General features: G+C 48.5%; 1 protein-coding gene and 1 long non-coding RNA gene across 5 annotated transcripts in view; one reads left to right on the top strand and one right to left on the bottom strand.

The window, feature by feature from the left end:
• LOC138513358 (uncharacterized) overlaps positions 1-21,631 on the top strand; it is a 455,407-nt gene that overhangs the window by 129,683 nt on the left and 304,093 nt on the right. The gene's annotated exons all lie outside the window — the stretch shown is intronic.
• The window catches only part of LOC138513357 (patatin-like phospholipase domain-containing protein 2), a 309,262-nt gene continuing 288,888 nt past the window's right edge, over positions 1,258-21,631 (bottom strand). For both annotated transcript variants that reach the window (XM_069628138.1, XM_069628137.1), the window contains 2 exons: positions 20,321-20,437; positions 1,258-2,142 (listed from right to left, as the gene is read on the bottom strand). In XM_069628138.1, the coding sequence (XP_069484239.1) occupies positions 1,827-2,142; positions 20,321-20,437 (433 nt within the window). In that variant the 3' untranslated portion in view covers positions 1,258-1,826. The remainder of the gene's footprint in view (positions 2,143-20,320; positions 20,438-21,631) is intronic.

The raw sequence follows: 21,631 nt of genomic DNA, 5'->3' as shown, positions 1-21,631 counted from the left end.
CCACTACAGGCTTCGACAATGTCGAAGCAGTCATCGTAGTCGATAATGGCTTCGAAATTGGGGTCTATTCAGTCAGTGTCAACTTCGGTTTTGGCATTGACAGCTCTGACGCTAGCGGAGTCGGTGAAAGCATCAAAGTTGTCGACCTCTTGTGCTTTCAACTGTACCCTAGAAAGCGCCGTACGATTTCTCGTTGGATCGAGAACTTTCTCGATGCAAAACTGGCTTCAAGCTCGGTTTCAAAGATTTAGTCTTTGACTTTCCTTTGTCATCCTTATGCGGAGTGACTGGGGCATGGCTTTTTTGCTTGTCCGAGGGGGTCGAGGCCGCATTCTCGAAGATTCGAAGTATTTCACTACAAAATGCATACCATTTATCAGGGGAATCAGAGTTTGTAGGACACCTGATTACTTATGTTGAGGAATCACTGGAGGTCCAAGGTGACCTATGAAGCCTCTTTTTGGCCTTCTTCGAAGACTAAGAATTGCGTGATTGAGAAACTTTATTTTTTGCGTCGGGAAGAATCCCTCGACTCGTCAGTCTGACTTCTTCGAAGGAGACTTCAAAGGCAACCTCCCCACTGCGAATCTACCTTTAAGCTCCCCGAGAGCCTTCTCGGTCATCGCCTGACAGGAGCCACAGTCAGAGGTACGGTGCCCGGAACCCAGACACCACAGACATACGTTTGGGGGGGGGGGGTGGTGATCGACATCTTCGACTCGCCGTCTTAGCACTTCTTAAAGCCCGACTTAGACATTGATGGTATCGATGAAGACATTTTTCAAACGAAAAATCACTATTTCACTGAAGCGTGCCGTAATTCTCTCAAAGAGTTAAGTAAAAAAAACAGAACTGAAGCCAACGGGCACAGCATGCTGTACTTATACTGATGATGACGTCGATCCTTGATGGACATCGACTCGATGACACTGCACACAGCGTCCAATGTTGAAAAAAAGATTCAGAAGCAGCTGAAGCTGGAGAAATAATTATCATAAGATGAGGAATATGTGGGAGGACACAATCCATTCGAAAAAGGACAATAGTTGCAAAATCGAGGATTCCACCATGTGCGTTAACGAGGACCAGATGTATGTGCTTTGTTTCACACTGCATACAATTGGTTCCTTTCAGTAGGCTGCATACTTCCCCATTAAATCTGTTCACCTGGTCAGGTGGACACTAAAAAACCTGGAGCAGTTCACCTGCAGGGTGAAATTCATTTGCCACAACACAAATTGTATAGCAAGACAGACGAACATTTTTCTGCCATGGAAGCATTTTAATGTAGTGATACTTAAAAAAAATTACAAAGTAAATTCAAGGCAAACACAAGACATGTTTTCCTGTCTGGACGATCACATTCTTTGTCCATTTTCTACATGCAAAAGTACAACCTTTTTATTTCACATAATGTTACAAATGTATGGAAAAACCATTGTGTGTAAAATGTTTGTCATTGATTAGTTAAAATCATGTTGTCGATGCATTCCTAGCATGTTGCATGACAAATTAAAAGCAAATCACAAATCATTTTGGCTTTTACACCCCACAGCCCAGTAGAATATGTACCTTTTTATTTACAAATAATTTAAGAGAATATATACATTTATGGGTGATAAATACTATGGATCCCTGAGCCCAGATGTGCTTAATTAAACAAATAAATCAGACAGACAGACATTAAAACATTTGTGATTCAATGAAGTAAGGCGCCAAAGGGTGATCTGCCAGTGTAAACCTCTTCAAGATTTGCTCGTAAGCAATGATGATGTGTGGCTCATAAAATGAACTGTTCTACAGATCATTGTTGAACATTCGCCTTCTCAAAATACATCTTCAGGCTCAACCTCTAAACTCATTTCGGATGAGATGTCAGTGTCTTCGTTTGACAAACTCATTTCCACACCAGAGTCTTCCGGACTCAGGAAGTAAATCTGATTGGAGTGAAAGTCATAGCTTCCTCTAGCAGCAATGGAAAGTTCCTCCTTGGGAAGGTCAGAGGGGTATGTAAAACCCCAGAGCCAGTCTTCAAGATTTGCAGAAGAGTAATGGTAGTTTTTGGCATTGACATAGGGTGAATGCGATCTCAACTTGGGTGGAAGGCTCATACATTTTCTTAGTGTTCTGTGACTGTGTGCACTGTGGAGAAAAAGAAAATGATCAGTTAGCAATCATTCAGATACAGGACTAGCTTCAAATCTGCACATTAGGATCTGGATATTTCTGCATAACATGCAGAACTGTTTTACACTGCTCAACCATAGAGGAGGTCCAGTAGTACACTTATTAACTGATTACCAACAAAGATATCCAGTTTCTCTAAAAAACTCAAATCTGTTTCTTCCGAACATATGTAAGTTTGTCTGTAACCTCAGCATCCTAGGTGTTTCAAATACCTTCCCTTTCCACAAAGAGGCATTTTTACTCACAGATTCCCAGTAGAGAGGCTGGTTTGATAACACAACCCTCTTCTGAATGATATCGTCACCTCATTTGTAATAGCCCTAAAATCAATTCTCTCTTTTGCAGGCAGACCAGGACGCCCTAAATAATTGCTCACCTTTCACAAGAGTAGATGAAATATAGTTTAACTAAACCTTTGCATACAGCAAATTTGTCATTTTTGGATTTCTGCGTTGCTTGGACTGTGCTTAAATCTTCAGAGAAGGTAAATATAATTGTCTCAAACACCAGGTAGAGCTAGTGAAAACCAACCCACCTGAATGAGCAGAACTGTGACTAGCATCAAACCAGTTTAGGTTTATTACATCTAAAATAAAGACGTTATTCTTAAAGGACATTATTAACACATCAAAAGGCACAGCAGAAATCCATACGATTGCCCCATTTCAGAACATCTTGAACATAATAGGTTTTCTTTTCATAGCATGGTAAATCTACAGTCTACAAATATATAACAATCTAACAAATCGGTCAAGGCCAATCCAAGAGACTATCGAAGTTGCCATCACTGGATCCCCATGATGAAGCAGAATAATGGATCGGGTTTATGACATTCTGCCACATTGAAATTCTCACTACTATTGGAGCATGCTTCAGGGCTTTATAGTTCTTGGACCATAGTACTATTGGACCCGAAAAAACAGACTATAAATACCTATAGTCGCTGCTCAGTAAAGAACCTCTGTGCCATTTGTAACTGGTGTCTAAAAGGTCTGCAATGTTGTCTGCATCAATAACCATTTCTTTATATTTCTTTTTATACCCCTTGAAAGGACCTTTTGCAGGCCCAAAAGCACATACATTTGTGACATCTGTATGTTCCCCTTAGTTGGCTTAATAAGTCATCGCTTTAGAAGAAATCATATTTACATTTTAAATACAAAATGTACAGCTTTACAGCACAGTCAATTTTCATATTTTAACCAATATTATTAGAGCAAATACTTTTCCATAAAAAGGTTCTTTGGCAAGCTTCAATCTGAATCGAAGACAAACCCACGACAGCAATGAAAAAGTAGTTTTTCCATCAATTAAAAGGCTGTAAAAGCTCAAGTCTGTAAAATAACTAAAAGCATACTCCCACACGCCCAAGTGTTTAGTCAGCTGAAAAGGCACCCTGCGCCTTGTATACTGAGCCCTAAAGTGGCCATGAAGAAGTAGTGTACAGAGGTTACAGTTTGGTGTAGAAAAGATTATTTAAAGGGAGAATATTACTAATGGACTTTGTTGATTCAAAGTTACACTTGGTCAATTAAATCTCTGTGTACTTCAGTCCCCTATTGTAAGGAACAAGTTACTTACCTGTAAATGTTGTTCTCCAGCATGGGTCTGGCATGGATTCACATGCTCATGAATATTCCCCGTCGTCAGGCTGGGAATGAATCCTCGGTAAAGAAAAATCAGTATCAGTTTCGTTTCTGATCTGTCTTTCGTAGTAGTAACCAATCACTGATCTCTGCATCATACTGACCACAGCCAATGACTGCCATCTCCCAAAAACCCGCCTCTGGCAGCCATCTTCAGATTTGGTAGCACGTGAAGTGGCAGTTTGACCACGTGAAGAGCCGCAGAGGGGTAGGTGGGAGGGTTCGCATGTGAATCCATGCCAGACCCATGCTGGAGAACAACAGTTACAGGTAAGTAACTTGTTCCTTCTCCAGCATGGGGTCTGGCATGGATTCACATGCTCATGAATAAAAGAATACATAGCAGTACACACATGCAACCACGGGAGGTGGCAACAGGTTCAACATTAAGCAATACAACAACTCAACATTACGCATCTCTTACCTTCTCACCAGGCTCACCTTAGGCGAACAGGTCGCGCAGCACTGCTTGGCCGACCCTGGACTCCTCCCTGGAATCCCGGTCGACGCAGTAGAATTTCGTGAAGGTGTGCGTCGACCTCCATGTAGCAGCCCTGCAGATGTCCAGCAGGGGCACACCAGATAGGAACGCCGTGGTTGCTGCGATCGCTCTGGTGGAATGGGCTCTCGGACGGCCGGGCAGCGGTCGGTTTGCCAACCGATGACAGTACATGATACAGCCGGAGAGCCATCCGGAAATCGAAGCCTTTGAGAGAGCCTTCCCCTGATTGACAGGTCCAAAGTTCACAAAAAGTTGTGACGTCTTCCGAAAACTCTTCGTGCGGTCCACGTAGAACTTCAGCGCTCTAGCCACATCCAGCGAGTGCAAAGTCCTTTCAGCCGGCGACGAAGGCGACGGGAAGAAAATGGGCAACACCAAGGGTTTGTTGAGGTGGAAGTCCGATGGAACCTTGGGCATGAAGGAGGGGTGCGTCCTGAGCACTACCCTTGTGTCGTGAAAAGTCAAGTACGGGGGCTTGCAGGAAAGGGCCTGGATCTCTCCCACCCGTCGTGCGGAGGTGATGGCCACAAGAAACGCTGTTTTCCACGACAAGAACTTCAACGGAGCTGAGTGCAGAGCCTCGAACGGAGGTCCCATGAGCTTGGTCAGCACCACGTTGAGCTCCCATGCCGGGGCCGGAGCCTTCACGGCGGGAACGATCTGAACAGTCCCTTCATGAATTCTTTCACCAGACGACGAGACCACAAAGACGTCCGTCCCGTGGTTCTGGTGTATCGGGAGATCGCAGCAAGATGAATCTTGATGGAAGCGTGCGTCAGTCCAGCCTTGGCCAGCGTCAGTAGGTACGGCAGTACTTGAGAAGCTGTAATCCGTAGAGGGTTAATCTTCTGTGCGTGGCACCAGACAGAGAACCTCTTCCATTTGTGTCTGTAGCATTTAAGAGTTGAGGACGCCCTGGCATTTGCAAGAACCTCTCTGCAGTCGGCCGGTATGTCGTAACCTCCAAACTCTAACGCTGCAGGAGCCAGGCCTGCAAGTTCAGCGACTTCGGGTCGTGATGGAGGAAGGCACCTCCTTCCCTGGAGAGAAGATCCGCGTCCACTGGCAGCTTGATTGACGGGGACGCTGAGAAGTCCAGAAGGTCCGGGAACCATATCTGCCTCGGCCACGCAGGTGCGACGAGGATCATCCTGCACCGTGACCTCTTGAGCTGGTTGATGAGCCGGATCAGCAACGGCAATGGAGGGAACGCGTATAGAAACAGGCCCTCCCAGGGGAACGAGAAAGCATCGCCCATGCTCCTCGGCTGGGGAAACCTGCTGGCGAACCTCCGGCACTTGGAGTTTGTCGCCGTCGCGAACAGTTCGATCTGGGGTGTGCCCCACCGTCGGAAGAGGCGGTCCACTAGATCCTGTCGTAGTTCCCACTCGTGGCACGAGCGCAGCTCTCTGCTGAGCGAGTCGGCGATGGTGTTTTTTATTCCTGCCAGATGAAACGGCACCAGAAACATCCCTTGGCCGACGGCCCAATGCCACAGATCCTGCGCCTCCTTGGACAGGGCTGGGGATCTGGTACCGCCCTGCTTCCTGATGTAGAACATGGTGGTGGTGTGGTCAGTGAAGATCCTCACCACCTTGCCCTTGAGGGACGGAAGAAAGGACCTGAGGGCCCAAAACACTGCACAGAGCTCCAGGACGATGATATGGAGGGACTTCTCCGTCGGAAGCCAAAGGCCTCTCGCGTGCAGATTTTCGGTGTGCGCTCCCCCACCATTCCAGGGAGGCATCCGTGGTCACTGTCTCCTGGTGGCCCGGGGTCTGGAAGTCCATGCCCGCCATCAGATACGCGCGGGTGCCCCACAACCGGATCGCTCGTCGGAAGCTCTCGTCGAGTGTGATCCTGTCCTCGAAGCTGCCCGTCTGGATCCAGCGAGCGTCCCGGAACTCCTGTAACGGGCGCATCCGAAGCCTGCACAGGCGGATGAGATAAATGCAAGACGACATCATTCCGAGGAGGGATTTGATGGACCTCACCCTGGCCGCGTCCGCCACCAGCATCCGCTGCACCTTGCCCAAGATGGCCCTCGTCCTTTCCTCCGACGGAGAGGCCAGAAGCGCCACTGTGTGGAGTTTCGCTCCCAGAAACAGTGCGTCTTGCGCGGGCACCAGGTGGGACTTGGCGTAGTTTATGGAGAATCCCAGGTCCGTGAGTAGTTGGACGTTCCTCGCCGTGTGCTCCGCGGCGAGCTCCCTTGTCTTTGCTTGGATGAGCCAGTCGTCCAGGTAGTGGTAGATGTGGATCCCCTCTTGGCGCAGCAGCGCTGCCACCGGTGCGAGGCACTTGGTGAACACCCTGGTGCCAACCTCAATCCGAAGGGAAGGGCTCTGAACTGGTAGTGACGCCCTTGGACCACGAATCTGAGAAACTTTCGGTGTCCCTTTAGGATGGGGATATGGAAGTAAGCATCCTCCAAATCCAACGACAACAGGAAATCGCCCTCCTCCAGCTGATCCAGGACGTGCTGGAGGGTGACCATCCAGAACTTCTGTGCCTTGATGAATTTGTTCAGTCGTCGTAGGTCCAGGATGGGACGCCATCCTGTCTTCTTCACGAGGAAGTATCTTGAGTAAACTCAAGAGACCCGAAGCCTCTTTGGGACGAGCTCGATGGCGCCTTTCTTGAGCATCGCCTTTACCTCCAAGAGAAGTTGAGGGACGTAATGTTCCTTCCTGGCCACGGGGGGGACGTGCAGGCACTTTAGAAACTCGAGCGCGTGACCCTGGGCCAGGGCGTCCAGCACCCAACGGTCGGTGGAGATGGACTCCCACACACTGACGAAGTTCGCCAGCCGGACTCCCACCGGGATGCTTCGGTGGGGGCCCGACCCCACGGCCGGTTCAGTCCTGCTTCGACGAGGCTTTGCCGCCTTGTCCTCCCTGGCGACGACGGCAGGGTCCGCCCGACTTGCCTCGTCCCCTGTAGGCTTCCTGTGACGACGAACGGGCCGCTTGACGGTAGGTGGAATATCCGCCGCCGGAACCTTGGGAGGCACCCTGCTTGCCTCCGGTGCTCCGAAAGGGCGGCCGTCGTTGCTGGAGCACACCAAGAGCCCGGGCCGTCTCCGTCTTGATGGCTTGTAGGGAATCGTCCACTGTTTTCCCAAACAGTTTGCTCCCGTCGAACGCCATTTCCAAAACTCTGGTCTGCACGTCCTGCCGGAAGTCCGTTGCCTTGAGCCATCCATGCCGTCTAAGGCACACGCCGTTGCCCAACTGGCGAAACCCAGTGTCAGCGATGTCCGTCACTATCGTAATGGCGTGGTCCGACGCCACTTCTCCTTCCTGCAAGATCTCTAGGGCCTCCGCCCTCTTGTCGTCCGGTAGGAAGCCCAGCAGGGGGGCGATCTTGTACCACAACTCCCTGTCGTAGCGGGCTACGATAGCCAAGGCGTTGGCAGCCTTAATCGTCGTTGCTGCCGATGAGATGACTCTGCGTCCCATCGTGTCCAATTTCTTTCCCTCGCCGTCCGGGGGGGAGGTTGACGTAGAGGCCGAAGCCCCCCCCCCGCTTTCTTCCTGTCGCCGCGGAGACGACCGAGTCTGGGGTCGGCTGTGCCCGAAGGCACAAGGTGGCCGCGTCCGGGACTCGGTACTTCTTCTCGTACCGATCCCTTCTGGCAGGCGTTGTGGATGGGTTCTTGAGGAGGGCGAGACCCTCATCCCAGATATCGTCCAGTAGAGGTACAGCGAGGACCGTCTTCCTCTTGGTCTCGCGCCGTTGATAAAGGAAACCTTCCTTCTCTTCCGGGCAGAGCTGGAAAAGCTCGGATGCCCTGGCGATCATGGCATGAAACGATCCAATCTCGTCGGGCGGGGAAGCCCGGGGAGGAGGTGACGACGGAAGATCCTCGTCGTAAACTTCGTCTGTACCCGTCGCGGCCGTGTCCGTCCCTGTATCATCCCCACGGGTCGTGGACGGGGAGGAGGGCTAAGCAGGGCGCGATGGTTGAAAAGGAGGTGGAGGATGAATCATTCTCTTAGGAGGAGGGCTCCCAGAAGGGCCTGGCTCCGGGTCCCCCGTCGGGAGCGGTTCCTCCGTTGGTGGTAACGGCAATCTCGTCCTTATCTCCGAGCATAAGGACTGTATAGCCAACAAAATGGCCGCCGACTTGTCTTGCGGAACTGGTTGAGGGGATTCCGACGGGCGGTCAGGAACCTCGTCGGCACCCTCGACGTTCTCGTCGTCTCCTTCATCGGGGTCCCTCCCGACGGGCTGGTCTTCCACGCCAATGCTGTGGCTGAAGACTTCGATCAGCTCCTCTTCCGAGGTTGAGGCCGAATCCACAATGGCCTCCTGCCCCCCCCCCTTTTTCTTCTCCGTCGGAGGTTTCACGGTGGTCCTGTCGATGGGCTCGAAAGAGGTCGTATCCACTGGTGTAGCCTCCACAGGCTGAGCCAGGGCCGCCGCGACTGTCTCGATAGAGGCCTTGGCAGGGTGGATCAAGGCTTTCACCACCTTAGGTGCGCTCACTGCCTTCTCCTTGGGGGGAGGGTCACCGCCTCGCTCCCCCTCCGATGGGGCCTTCGAGCTCGACCGGGGCCTCTCCAGAAGCTTCGCCGGGTGCTCTGACTTCCCTTTTACCCGAGCCAGAGCGTTGGCTCGTGGTTGATGGCACCGGGGAGGTTGCGCCCTGCCCGGCAACCGAAGAGCCCAACTGTTCGGTGCTCCCGGTGCTTGGCCTTCTGTTGGGCCCCCCCTCGCCGGGGCGTCCTCAAAGGTCTTAGACCGATCGGACGACTTCTTTTTCTCGCCCGACGGGCTCTTCCCTTCCAGCCAGTTGGCGAGACGCAGATGGCGGTCCTTCATGGTCCGCTCCGACATGTTGCCGCAAAACGCACAGTCCTTCTCCACTTGCGTCTTGTCCTCATGCAGGCAGTAGAGGCAAAGGAAGTGTTCGTCCTCCATGAAGACATTCTGAAGCTGGCATCCAGGGCAGACCCTGAACAGCTTTCCGGGCGTTGAGCTTCCCTTCTCCTGGGCCATGTCCGAGATGGGCCTGAGAAACTTCTGGAGTCCTCCAAAAGCGTGGCTCGACGAAATCTTCACCCTTGAGGGGCGTAGAAGAATCCGACACGGATCCCCGTTGATCGGATAAAGAAAGGGTGGAGCTTGAGGCTCTTTTGACCGAAAAAAGAATTTTCCTATGAAAAAGCGCGAAAACGCACTAAAGCTCGAGAGCAATAGCACGAGGATCCCAACACTTGAACGTGCGGTAAAAATCTGAAGATGGCTGCCAGAGGCGGGGCTTAGGGAGATGGCAGTCATTGGCTGTGGTCAGTATGACGCAGAGATCAGCGATTGGTTACTATTACGAAAGACAGATCAGAAACGAAACTGATACTGAGTTTTCTTTACCGAGGATTCATTCCCAGCCTGACGACGGGGAATATTCATGAGCATGTGAATCCATGCCAGACCCCATGCTGGAGAAAGTAGATTTTCCATTTTTATGTGAGATCCCCTTCACCTGCAAATCCCCCAGAACTTTTTGCTGAAAAGATGGATTTGGTCAGTTCTCCTGAGCGAGCGGGATGGCCCAGGGCTTTCAGCCAAACCTCTGCCTCTTCAATATCTCTTCAACTTCCCTCCCTCTCCTTCAACCCTTTCCCCCTACCCCCCCAGTGGTGGCACCCCACCCCTGTGATCCCTCCCTCCCCCTGGAAAATCTTTTTAAGCGGGCAACTAGCTTCTCTTAGCTACCCTCAATCCTCGCTCTTCTAGCAAACATTCCTTTGACATCGGTCACCTCCTTGAAGACCTTGACATCCTTGCTCTCACCGAGAGGTGGTTCAAGGCCAGCCCCCATCACTGCTTTTGACACTTTTCTCCCTGAGGGCTACACGACCCTATCCAAGCCCGGGCCCTCCCAGATTGGTGGTGGAGTGGCTCTGATCTTCCCTGAATGGGTTCCTACTTCCATCATCCCCACTCAAACCTACTCATCCTTTGAAAGCCTTGTCTGCAGGCTGTCTGTTTCACCTACTTTCTCTCACTACCATCTACAGACCCCCCTGCCCTCCCCCAGGCCTTCCTTGTGCTTCCTCTCAGAATGTGCCGACCTGTCCTCTATTTTTGGAGTCTCCATCTCCCTCTCAGGCCCTCTGCACTGAGCTGGCCTCCCACGTCACCAAAATGCTGGACATCCAGTCCTCTGTCTTCTGCTCCCGCCCCCATCCCTCCTACCTCCCTTGTTCCCCAATATTCTCCTCCTTCCCTCCCACTGCACCAGATGAGATCTCTAGGGTTGCCTGCTCTATGAATGTCTCCTCTAAACAGTTGCTCCCCATCTCCTCCAGAACTTCTGCTTCGCACTTTCCACCTCTCCCCCTTCCATGCACTTTTCCCCTCCCCCCCTATCCCATGCACTTGCGCGTTCTCAATGTCACTGGGCCTAGTAAGATCGCTGTTTTGTTCTCCCCTGTTCCCCTCCCTTGCCTTGTCGCGCTCTGAAACACTTGTGTACGAGCGCGATAGAAATAAAATATCAATCAAGGACAGCACCTCTCTTGCCCCAGCTTTGGCTGACCTCTGCAGCGATTCCTACATTTTCTGACCCCCTTAAGCACTCCCTTGTGCACCCTCTCCTAAAGAAGCCGTCTGCTGACCCTTCTTACCTGTAACTATCGTCCAATCTTGATCACCCCTTTTTTGGGCAAACTCATGGAGAAGCTGGTCATCCCCCCAACTGACCCTCCACACCGAATTGGCTGGATGCCTCCATGGCCAACAGTCCGGTTTCAGAGCACCCAGAGGCACAGAAACTGCTCTGCTGAACACCCGTGTCTCTAACCTGGACTCAAATACACTCTCTGTTCTGATCCCCCATGATCTTTCTTCCGCCTTTGACACAGTCAACCACTCGATCCTCACAAACAGGCTCTGATACCCTGGGCACCAAAGACAGGGCATTGGCGTGGCTGACCTTCCTTTCAACAGACCCTCCCAAGTGCAAATGGGTCCTTTTCTCGCCTCACTCTATCTGTGGTGTCCTTCAGGGCTCTATCCTATCGCCATGGCTCTTCAACATCTACCTGGCCCCTCTGGCCTACTTGATCTTCACCCTCTCCCCTTATTTCCACTGTTATGCAGTTGACACAACTCTCCTTCAAGCTGCCTGCCTCTACTTCCTCCCCCTCCCCTCTCATACCCGATTGCCTGACTGCTATTCAGGAATGGTGCTCTGCCAATAATCTCTGCCTTAATGCCAGTAAGACTCCTTGGGTCCCCTCCCTTCAACCACATGTGAGGCAAAAAACCTTGGGGTCACCTTTGACTCCTCTCTCTCTTCCTCTCGACACATCATAGACCTTGCCAAGAAGTCCAACTTTAAGCTGCACATCCTTGGGGGCATTCTTTACCTTCCCCCAGTAGCTCAACGTCTCCAGAGCACTAGTTCTTTCTAGGTTGGCCTACTGCAACAGCCTCTTCCTTAATCTGCCTCTTTCCTCCCTTCAACTAAACCCAGAATAGGACTGCAAGACTTAGCCTTGGCCTCAAGCCCAAGGACAGCATTTTACCAGCCCTCAAATCTCTGCACTGGCCCTGGTGATCGCAAGGATCAAATCCAAGACCTTTTGCCATCATCCACAAGGCGGTCTGGGGCATGATAACCCTCTACATCCAGCGTTCCCTCCCAAAATACCTCACTGACGGATTCCTTCGGTCCTCTGGCTCCAACTCTCTGCAGGTCAAACATTTCTCCAAGCAGACAGTGGGAGGTAGATCCTTTTCCTCGGCTGGTTCCTCCCTCTGGAACAGCCTCACTGCCCCTCTCAGACTTCAGCCAGATCTTCTTAAGTTCCGGAAACTTCTCAAGACTTTCCTTTTCTCCCTCCCGTGCCAAACCACCCTCGGCTGCTGAGGCTGTGGCCTGGTCCCTTCTTTGTCACACAGGGGCCAGACCACCCCCTCATTCCCTTACCAGCACCTGACCTCAGGCTCCCTTCCCTGGACTAGCCCTAACCTTGTCCACGCTGTTCTCTGCACTCCCCATCCTCACCCTCCCATTTTCCCCAAAACTTGCCTTCTTGAACCTCCAGCACTTGCCTTCTTGTCCACCCATGGCCCCCCAAGCACTTTCCCTCCCCCTTCTCTTTGGCACACCACTCCTGCACTTCTCCCTCTCCTCTACCCCCAGCACTTACCCACCTTGTTCTTGTACGGTAGGATTGTCATAACACCAATATAACTGTTTTGTTCTACTTTCTTCCTCTGTTCCCCTTCCCCAATTTGTCTTGTGGTGACTGGAAACTGTATAGGTGCCATACAAATGTCCAATAAATATAAATAGATGGGTAGACAAATGTGGAGCCTCAATAAGTAACTTGACTCACTAGGAATTTTTCGAGATGGCTAGTTTTCTCAAAAAGCTTTCAATCTGCAGCACTGGTCCGAGTATTGGCATAAAGGCCACTTGCAGAAAGGATCAAGTGCACCCTGCTCAGATGTGCTAAACAATTATCATCCGGTGGACCTGGTACATAAAATAAATGAGGAGCATTTTCAACTAGCAAATATGCTTCATGCTCCAAGAATGACACTATCGCCAGGGACTTAGTGGAGCAGTTAAACTATCTTCAGACTGCACACAAATTGAATCCACCACAGCTCCACCTGTTGCACATGACTAGCCCCACAACTGGAAATATTGTGCTTTGCTATAACACCTTATTCTCAGTAGACTGGCGCCTCAAAGGCAATATACCAAAGACACCCTCTGTATATGCAGCACCACAAGGTGCCCCTCCTCGCATGTTTTTTATTCTACCTCATCCTTGCTGTGTGAGTGGAAAAGAAACCATCTACCAATATGCCAAAACTACAAGAGCCATGGAAATATTCTTGACTGATACATGGAAACAAAATGTTAAGGTGTGCAGACACATCAAGCAAAAAATAAATTAAAAAAAAAAAGCAAAACATTATTATAAAAGCATGTTGGTAGATTTAAAATGTGTAACCGACTGGCACATATAACAGCCCAGTTCATAGGACAGTAGGTAAAGAGGTAAGCAGATTGAAAAATCGAATTCTTGAAGAACAGCAGTGCTGTTGTGCAGAGATGCAACAAGAGTCTGCTTTGGCCAAGCCCATAAATTATAAAAACAGGAGAAACATCCAAGACACCATGACCAAAAATAGATCTGCCATTACCAGAGTGGCCATTCGCATCTCATGTGAACAAAGTGATTTTGACCAATCCCAACTTGCTAAAATTCTAACTTGCAAAAGGATCAAATTGTCACACCACCATCCTCAAAGGGCCATAAAAGGAATCCCAAGCCCTGTTACACTGTGGGTGGGGATTCAATACATCCTTACAGTATAGGCAAGCCTAAACATGGATGGGAATTCATTCAACTGTCGGCCACCATACCCTGCCCCCTTTAGAGGGCTAAGAACTTAGAACTTTCCCTCTGCACTTTTACGCAACATTGACTTGCACTTTCTGATCTCAAGCTGCACCATGCAACTTGTACTTTAACGCAAGCTAGACAAATGCAAAGTTAACAGAATTTCTGAGGGGAATCAAAGTCTGATTACGGAGGCTTCCTTTTAGCAATTTCTTTCTTCCATCCAATAGGGATCATTTCTCTCGGTGTTTGATCCAACTAAAGTCTGGAACATAGCGCACAGCTCGCCAATTGTAATCTTCCAAGAATAAAGAGCCCGTCTCATTTTTCTCCAGTTCCAGGCTTATAATGCCCATCTCACTTCCTTGGCTCTCAGTCTGCTAATGTAAGGGATTTCATGTCTAGTTAATTTATGAAGGGATATTGTGCCCAGCACCGCTCAGATTTCAGGTGGTAATGTTCAAGACCCTTCGCTCTTAAGTCAACAGTATAATTGACCCAGGTTTCCTCATCACAGCAACTCTGGTTGCAGTTGCTACGGGTAACTGCGCACACAGCTTAGTTGAATAGCTCTTTGTCATGATGGCCCTCTGTCGTGGTCTAGTATTGGCAGGCTCTAGGTGTAGATTTAAGTTTGGTGGAAGGCTCTGCCACTTAATTTAAGCACTGCGCTCCTACGTAACATGGCAGCCCTGTGAGGCCATCATACCTATGGCAGCCATCTTTCTGTTAGGCTGAAGTCTAGCATTATTTTGGGCATGGCGTAGCTCTCCACGGCCTCCTAGCAACTACTGCTTGCTTCTCAGCAGCTTTGGTTTCCCCAGCTCACCCTACCATGGGTCTTCCTTAAAAGACAGTTTGATATCCCAGAGTACAGCAATACTCCTTTTCCGGGAAGTGCTCTGCAAGAGGCCCCATGGTATGGGCTGGGATCAATTCTTCGAGTGGGGCATTATTCTAAATTCTAGGTTTGTTTTCAGGTTGGCATGTGTGAGGGTCCCTGCTGAAATATGTGGCCCTGCGGTGTAGTCGGACACTGGTTGTGATGTCTTATGGGGAATGGCATCTTCAATTGACCCAGCCTCGAATAGCACCAGTCTACAGATTCTCCCTTTAATGACATGGAGTTCATGCCAATGGCCTCGTGTGCAGCTGTGAAAGTGACTGACAGAGAACGGGTACTCCTCACTAGCATAGCAAATATTCTCAGGGGGTTTGACTCGACAAGGGAAAATGGACTAAGGAGGACTCTGTAATCCTCAACTCCCGCCCTCCAACCATGACACCACCGTAATAAATGGCTCTGGCCTGAAGATCTTTGCAGGCCTTTCCCAGGTCAGAGTGCACTCCATGCTCTGGAACAGGGCTCAGGACTCCGACTTCATCTTTCTCTCCTCCTCCTGCACCTTTGGCTGAATCACACCCTGACACAGCTCTCTCGAACCTTCATCTCTCTATTTCTAACACTCTGGCGGTCCTTGCCCCTGTTAGGAGGATCAGCTTGAAGCCCAAATTCAAGTGCAACTCTTGGTACAATTCCGACCTCGCCGCCTTTAAACGCAAGTGTAGGGCGATGGAGAGGAAGTGGAAGGCCACAGGCGCTCCCCCTGATAAACTGGCCTGCCGCCTGCTCCAAAGGCAATACAGACGCTCTGTCCTCTCTATGAAGAGAGCCTACATTCAAGCCTGCATCTCTGCAGAATCCAACAACACGGCCAAACTTTTCAAAATCTGCAAGGAGCTGGCCAATCCTGCTGCAGTCTCTACCTTTCCTGTTCTCTTCCAGGCCCTTTGCACGACCTTGGTCTATCATTTCACTACTAATACTCAGGACATCCTGTCCACCCTCTCTTCCTCTACCTCCTCTTTCTCTACAACTCCTGGCCCTTCTCCTCCTTTCCCCTGTTAACCCCGACCGATGTTGTTTCTAGACAAGTCCGATCTATGAAAGTCATCAAAGCAGGTTCTCCCCTGCTCATCCAGAACAATGTAAGACCACATCGACACCCCTGCTCCAGCCTTGGCCGATTTCAGCAATCACTTCTTTGCCACTAGAACTTTCCCCTCCCCCTTAAGCACTCTTGTGCCCTCCTTCCCAAAAAAAGCCCTCGGCTGATCTTTCCACTCCGACTAACTATCGCCCGATTGCCATCACTCCGTTCCTGGGCAAACTCTTGGAAAAGCTGGCCATCTCACAGCTTAATCTACATACTGAATCTGTTGGTTGCCTCTATGACCACGAGTCTGGCTTCAGAGCTGCAGAAGCACAGAAACTGCTCTCCTGAACACCTGTGAAGACTTGCTCTCCAATCTTGACTCTAATCTCCCTTATCTCCTCATTCTACTTGATATATCCTATGCTTTTGACATGGTCAACCATGTCATCCTGCTCAATCGTCTCTGGGGCAACCTTGGTATTGCTGATCAGGCCCTGGCCTGGTTGACCTCCTTTCTCACCGACCGACCCTCTCAGGTCTAAATGGGGTCTTTCCTCACTTCTATCCCTCTCTCTACTTGTGGCGATCCCCAGGGCTCTAACCTCTCTCCCTGGCTTTTCAACCACTACCTGGCACCTCTTGCACACTGCATAGCTACTTTCTGCTCCAATTTTCAATGTTATGCGGATGACATCTCTCTTTCAGGCTCCCCTCAGCCACCTCTGCTTCTTCTCTCATACCAGACTGTCTGGCCGCAATTCAGGAAGGGTGGGCCACCAATGAGCTCTGCCTTAATGCCAGTAAGACTGGGATCCCCCTAACCGAGACACCCGCTCCCTCCTTTCCTCTCCCTATCTGGCTGCTCACACTGGGCCCTCTTCCTGCTCCTTCCTGTGAGGCCAAGAACCTTGGTGTCATCTTTGACTCCACCCTCTACTCTCCTCACATCTCTAAGAAGTCAAACTATCAGCTTTTCTCACTTTCCCCCAGAAACTCACTGTCTCCAGAGCTCTGGTCCTCTCTAGGCTGGACTATTGCAACAGCCTCTTTCTAAATCTTCCTGTCTCTACTTTTCGACTTTTACAACTTATCCAGAACAGGACTGCAAGACTTGTCCTTGGCCTCAAGCCCAGGGATTGGATCTCTCCAGCTCTGAAATCTCTTCACTGGCCCATGGCTGCAAGGATCAACTTCAAGACCCTCTGCATTGTCCACAAAGCTTTATGGGGCCTGGGGCCGCTCCACCTCCAACTTTGTCTTCCAAAACATCTTCCTTGTCAAGCTCTCTGCTCATCCACCTCCAACTTTCAGAGAGTCAAACGCTTCTCCAAACAGAGGTGGGGGCAGATCTATCACCTCGGCTGTGGCATCCCTCTGGAACAACCTCCCTGCCTCTCTCAAACTTGAGCAGAACCACATTAGGTTCTGGATGCAATTCAAGACCTTCCTTTTCACTTCCGCTTTCTCTCTTCCTCTCCCCTGCTGATGTACCCAACTGCTCCGCGCACTGGTCACCCTTTGAACTCGGGCCCGGGCTCTTGCATGTCCAGTTCCCTCGCACTGCCTCTGGGCTCCACAGCACTGCAACCCTTCAGTCCCTTCTCTCTGCACTTATAAGCCACTCGATGGTTAACTGCACTTCTCCCTTCCCCAGACCCCTGGCACTTCTCCCCTTTCCCCACTTGCGCGATCTGAATGACACTAGGCCTAGTAAGATCGTTATGTCCTCCCTTGTTTCCCCCTTGTCTTGTCGCACCTACAAAAACTTGTGGACAGGCGTTTTATAAATGCCACATCATATCACAAGTTGCTACATTTTATTAATATAGAATGTCACTTTGTACGATTTTTGACTGTTGTTAAAGTGACCTATTTAAGTTGTGTAAACTATTAGCCAGTAGTCAAAGACACTTGCTCTCTGGCATAAATGGCAGTTCTTCATACAATTTCTTACTCGCCAAGAGTGAAATATAACTTACCAGTGGAGAGTAGGCATTTTGTGGGCGGCTATTAAAATGTGCATGTGTTGGCTGGAACCAGCTGGCGATTATAAATACTTAAATGAAAATCTGGGAGGATATTATTGAGGACATAGTGGACATTTTTCCTTCTATTTTATTGATCACATAGAATGTGCAGTCAAAACAACTCACACTATGATGCCATGTCACCTAACCAGAGTAATTGGTGAATCATTACCCTTAAATCTAACGTTCTAGAGATTAATTGGTTCTTAAATTCGGGAAAGCTATTCTTAGTTACTATGCACACTCCTTGATAGATCTATGGGTACAATACCTCCAAAGTGAGTGTCTAGTTGATTTCTTACATGCTTTTTTATCAGAGGCAAATCATGTGAAAGATTTTAGATTGGAATTAAACTTTATTTTATTTAATCACACAATAGTTATGCCTGCTTTTTGAAGGCTTTCTGGTGAGGTGAGGAGATTGGTAGGAACCAGACTAAAGGAGTGGGGGAATGAACAAGGTTGTCGTCGCAACCCTGATAGGTCTTTCATCAAGAGTGGGTGAGGTGGATTTCCCATCAAAGGGAATATCTTGGACGTCATCTTCAATGTCAGTATGAAGACATTGAGCTCTTGGATTCAAAACTCTTCTCGTAGCTACACAACCATTCATAACTCTGGGTGTTGTCAGACATCCTGTTAGAAAGGTACAGCCATTGGTACAGTGAATGACAAACATTTGAAAAATCTAAATTTCTACTGCAGATTTCCGCTTGAACAGGAGATTAAAAGACTAATTTCCTGCCAGCACCATACAGTGAAATGGCTGAATACATCTTCCAATAGTACAGAGTGCATCGCCCAGGAAAGCTCTATGGTGCATGCAGTACACCAGTTTAGGGCCCAGGTTTCCAGCAGCCCTTTTACCAATGGTACAGTCAAACATTCATTTAGACAAGGATTTGAAGATTGCAACCAAGATCCAGAACCACCATGGAGACAGAACAGTAGTAGTTCACTCCTGCTGCAGGATGAAGAATAGAGGGGAGGTGGGGTGGTTGCTCACCACAACAGATATTGTATCAATGTTTTCAGTTCTTGGTGCACAATCTGCTTTATATCAAGCCTTCTCTCAAGAAAATCCAAAGTAGAGGCTTCAATAAAATACAGGACGAAAGCACAGAGCTCCACACAATAAAAAATTGCTGTTGTAATGACAGACCTATACCATTGTAGTAATTAGCAATTTGCCAGAATGGAATCACACAACAAATGTGGACTAGCGCTACAATGGGCTATGGACAGTACTGGTGACAGCAGTGCAATGTCTGAATCAAAAAGTGCCAGGGTCGGTGTCTTAGTTGACCTGCCAGCTCCATGTACAATCCAGTTGAGAGTTTGGGAAGGTTTTTTTAGTTTGGGAAATTGTGACCATCGCATCATAATGTGTGAAATGTGAAAGAAAATGCTGCATTTATACAGATTTTTAGGCCTAGTGAATGCAACAAAACTGAACACTAACGTCCAGAACCATTTCAGTGCCCCCTTCCTCAAACAGGTCTGTGCTGCTAGGAGAAAATGGTGATTGATAAAGATCCCGCTGATTTTTTTTCAGTGTGCATCTACGGAAGGCTTATGAGCACGTTTTCTGGCTGACTGTTAAACTAACTGGGGGGTGGGTGGGAGCAAATCGGTAGCCACCATGTTGGAGGAGAGGAAGGAATTTTCCCAAAAAATTGATAACACTGGGTGAGATACTGCTTTTTAAAGCATGTTTCTAACTAAATCTGCTATACAGTTGTAGAACTGAGAATGTTATTCAGCTTCAGAACATTTAATTGAAATGCAAGCAGATTAACCACAGCGAACACTACGAGAAGTGTTGGTGCTTAGCCTGTGTCAAAATAAGTACTACGGGAGAGTACACAACACGAATTAAGCACCAAGTGACAACAGAACAGTTGGGATGGGCCGATGGCAGTAGAATATAGAGCAGTTGGAACGTGGGTACAGATAAAAGGACACAACCCTGTTCTTTTTATAAGATGAAACTTACATAAAAATTCAAATGTTTTTAAGAAGCCCAGAGGAGACGGGAATAGTTTCTTACCTGTAACTCCATTTCTCCAGCATTGGTATCTTTCATGGATTCACATGCTTTGAATATTCCCCGTCGTCAGGCTGGGAATCCTCCCAGCCTGACGACGGGGAATATTCAAAGCATGTGAATCCATGAAAGATCCAATGCTGGAGAAGGGAATAGTTTCTTACCTGTAACTCCATTTCTCCAGCATTGGTATCTTTCATGGATTCACATGCTTTGAATATTCCCCGTCGTCAGGCTGGGAGGATTCCCAGCCTGACGACGGGGAATATTCAAAGCATGTGAATCCATGAAAGATCCAATGCTGGAGAATGTATATACTTTCCAGCAAGGACATTACATCCGAGTGCACGGAAGGAGATTCCCCAGCCCCTTTTCCCAGATCACCATATCAAAACCAGGGCTCAAAATGTTAACTAGGCAATGGCAAGTGATAACCGATTCTTAGCAAGTAAGAAATGGTCTATAATATGCATGTAGAGAATTAAGGAAGCAAGTGGCTTTATGCCTGGGCTTGCACATTAAAATTTGCCCAGTCAAAACAATTCTCTAACTTAACATGTGAGCACAAAAACTATCACAGGAGATCATTCTAAAGCATACCTCGATTTATAGAGCAACCGTTTTCTTGCTTGACAATAAACGGCACCAATCAAAGCACGCATCTGTTCCTGCATCCAGCGGACATCATCCGGAATATCGGGGAACCAGTCAACTAACCTAAAAGCAAACACATTTAACCGCATTTAAAGGCACAGTAGCAAAATAAATGTCATGTACATTGTCAAATCATGCCTATTTTAAAGTGCCCATTACAATACTTTATAGAAAGCAATCTAGTGATTATAGAATGTTTTCCAAAATTAATAGTCTTGTTACAACTGGTATCAGGTAAGCCTCAAAACAAGATTAAGCATAGTTTTGCGTTTCTTTGGTAGCCCTCCATAACCTATGAGGATGGAAAGAAACAAAAATGTATACTTTTTCGGAAATGATACAACTATTGTGCTAGGTGGCCACAAACCAATATTGTACCTTTAAGCTACAGCTAGAGTACAACCCTTTCTCAGAGGCAAATAATGAACATCTGGCGACTTGCATTAGAGACCAAAAAACCTCAGAGCAATAATGGCAAAGGGGACTTTGAAATACGATCCTCATCTTTCGTTACAGGGCCAAGAGAATGAAAGACATCTCAAACAGATAAATGATTCATTGCTAAAGGTGGTAAGGGCTGGGCTACTTAGCAACCAGAAAATGTAGAAGATGACATGGAACAAAAGCAGCAACTCTTCTGGGAAACTTAGGGTGGTAATCCTGATTAAGCAGATTCCTGGCCCTAGCAGGGAGGGGTTGGCATAGGATGGTGGTGTTTGGAGCCATCCACTAAAGATCACTGTGTTCAAGGCAAGTCCAAGTAAAATCTCATGACATATCATCACATTTAAACCCCGATAATTAGTTCTGAATATACAAGAAAGAAATGCATTCATACAGCAGACTTTCTAAAGTGCATGGTCTCTAGAAAATAGTCAAACTTAGACAGTTTAGGGAACACTGGAGTGTGCAGGGCTACATGTGTCCGGGACATGATCTGTGGATCTCTACGTGGGTCAGGAAATAAAGCCGCCAATACAAGAAAAAAAAAGGCATAATCTTTGCTCGTGCACAGGAACACCAGAGGACTTGGTGAAGTCCTTATAGTCCAGAGTCAATTCCCTAACCTAAGGGGGCGGGGATTGCAGATTGTGTGAAGAGCCTGTGGAGTTCTGTATCATCCTTATGACTACAGTTAACTGCCAACATGAAGTTCACCCTAGCACCCACATTTAATGAAGAACAGATTATGGAAGATGGAATCAAAATTCTCAAAGCAAGATACAACTCTGCAATCAACAAATCATGTACTAGCCT

This window comes from Ambystoma mexicanum, chromosome 12 (genome assembly GCF_040938575.1).
Source record: "Ambystoma mexicanum isolate Mex_15411 chromosome 12, UKY_AmexF1_1, whole genome shotgun sequence".
Classification (NCBI taxonomy): Eukaryota; Metazoa; Chordata; class Amphibia; order Caudata; family Ambystomatidae; genus Ambystoma; species Ambystoma mexicanum.
This window is presented reverse-complemented; position numbering and strand designations above follow the sequence as displayed.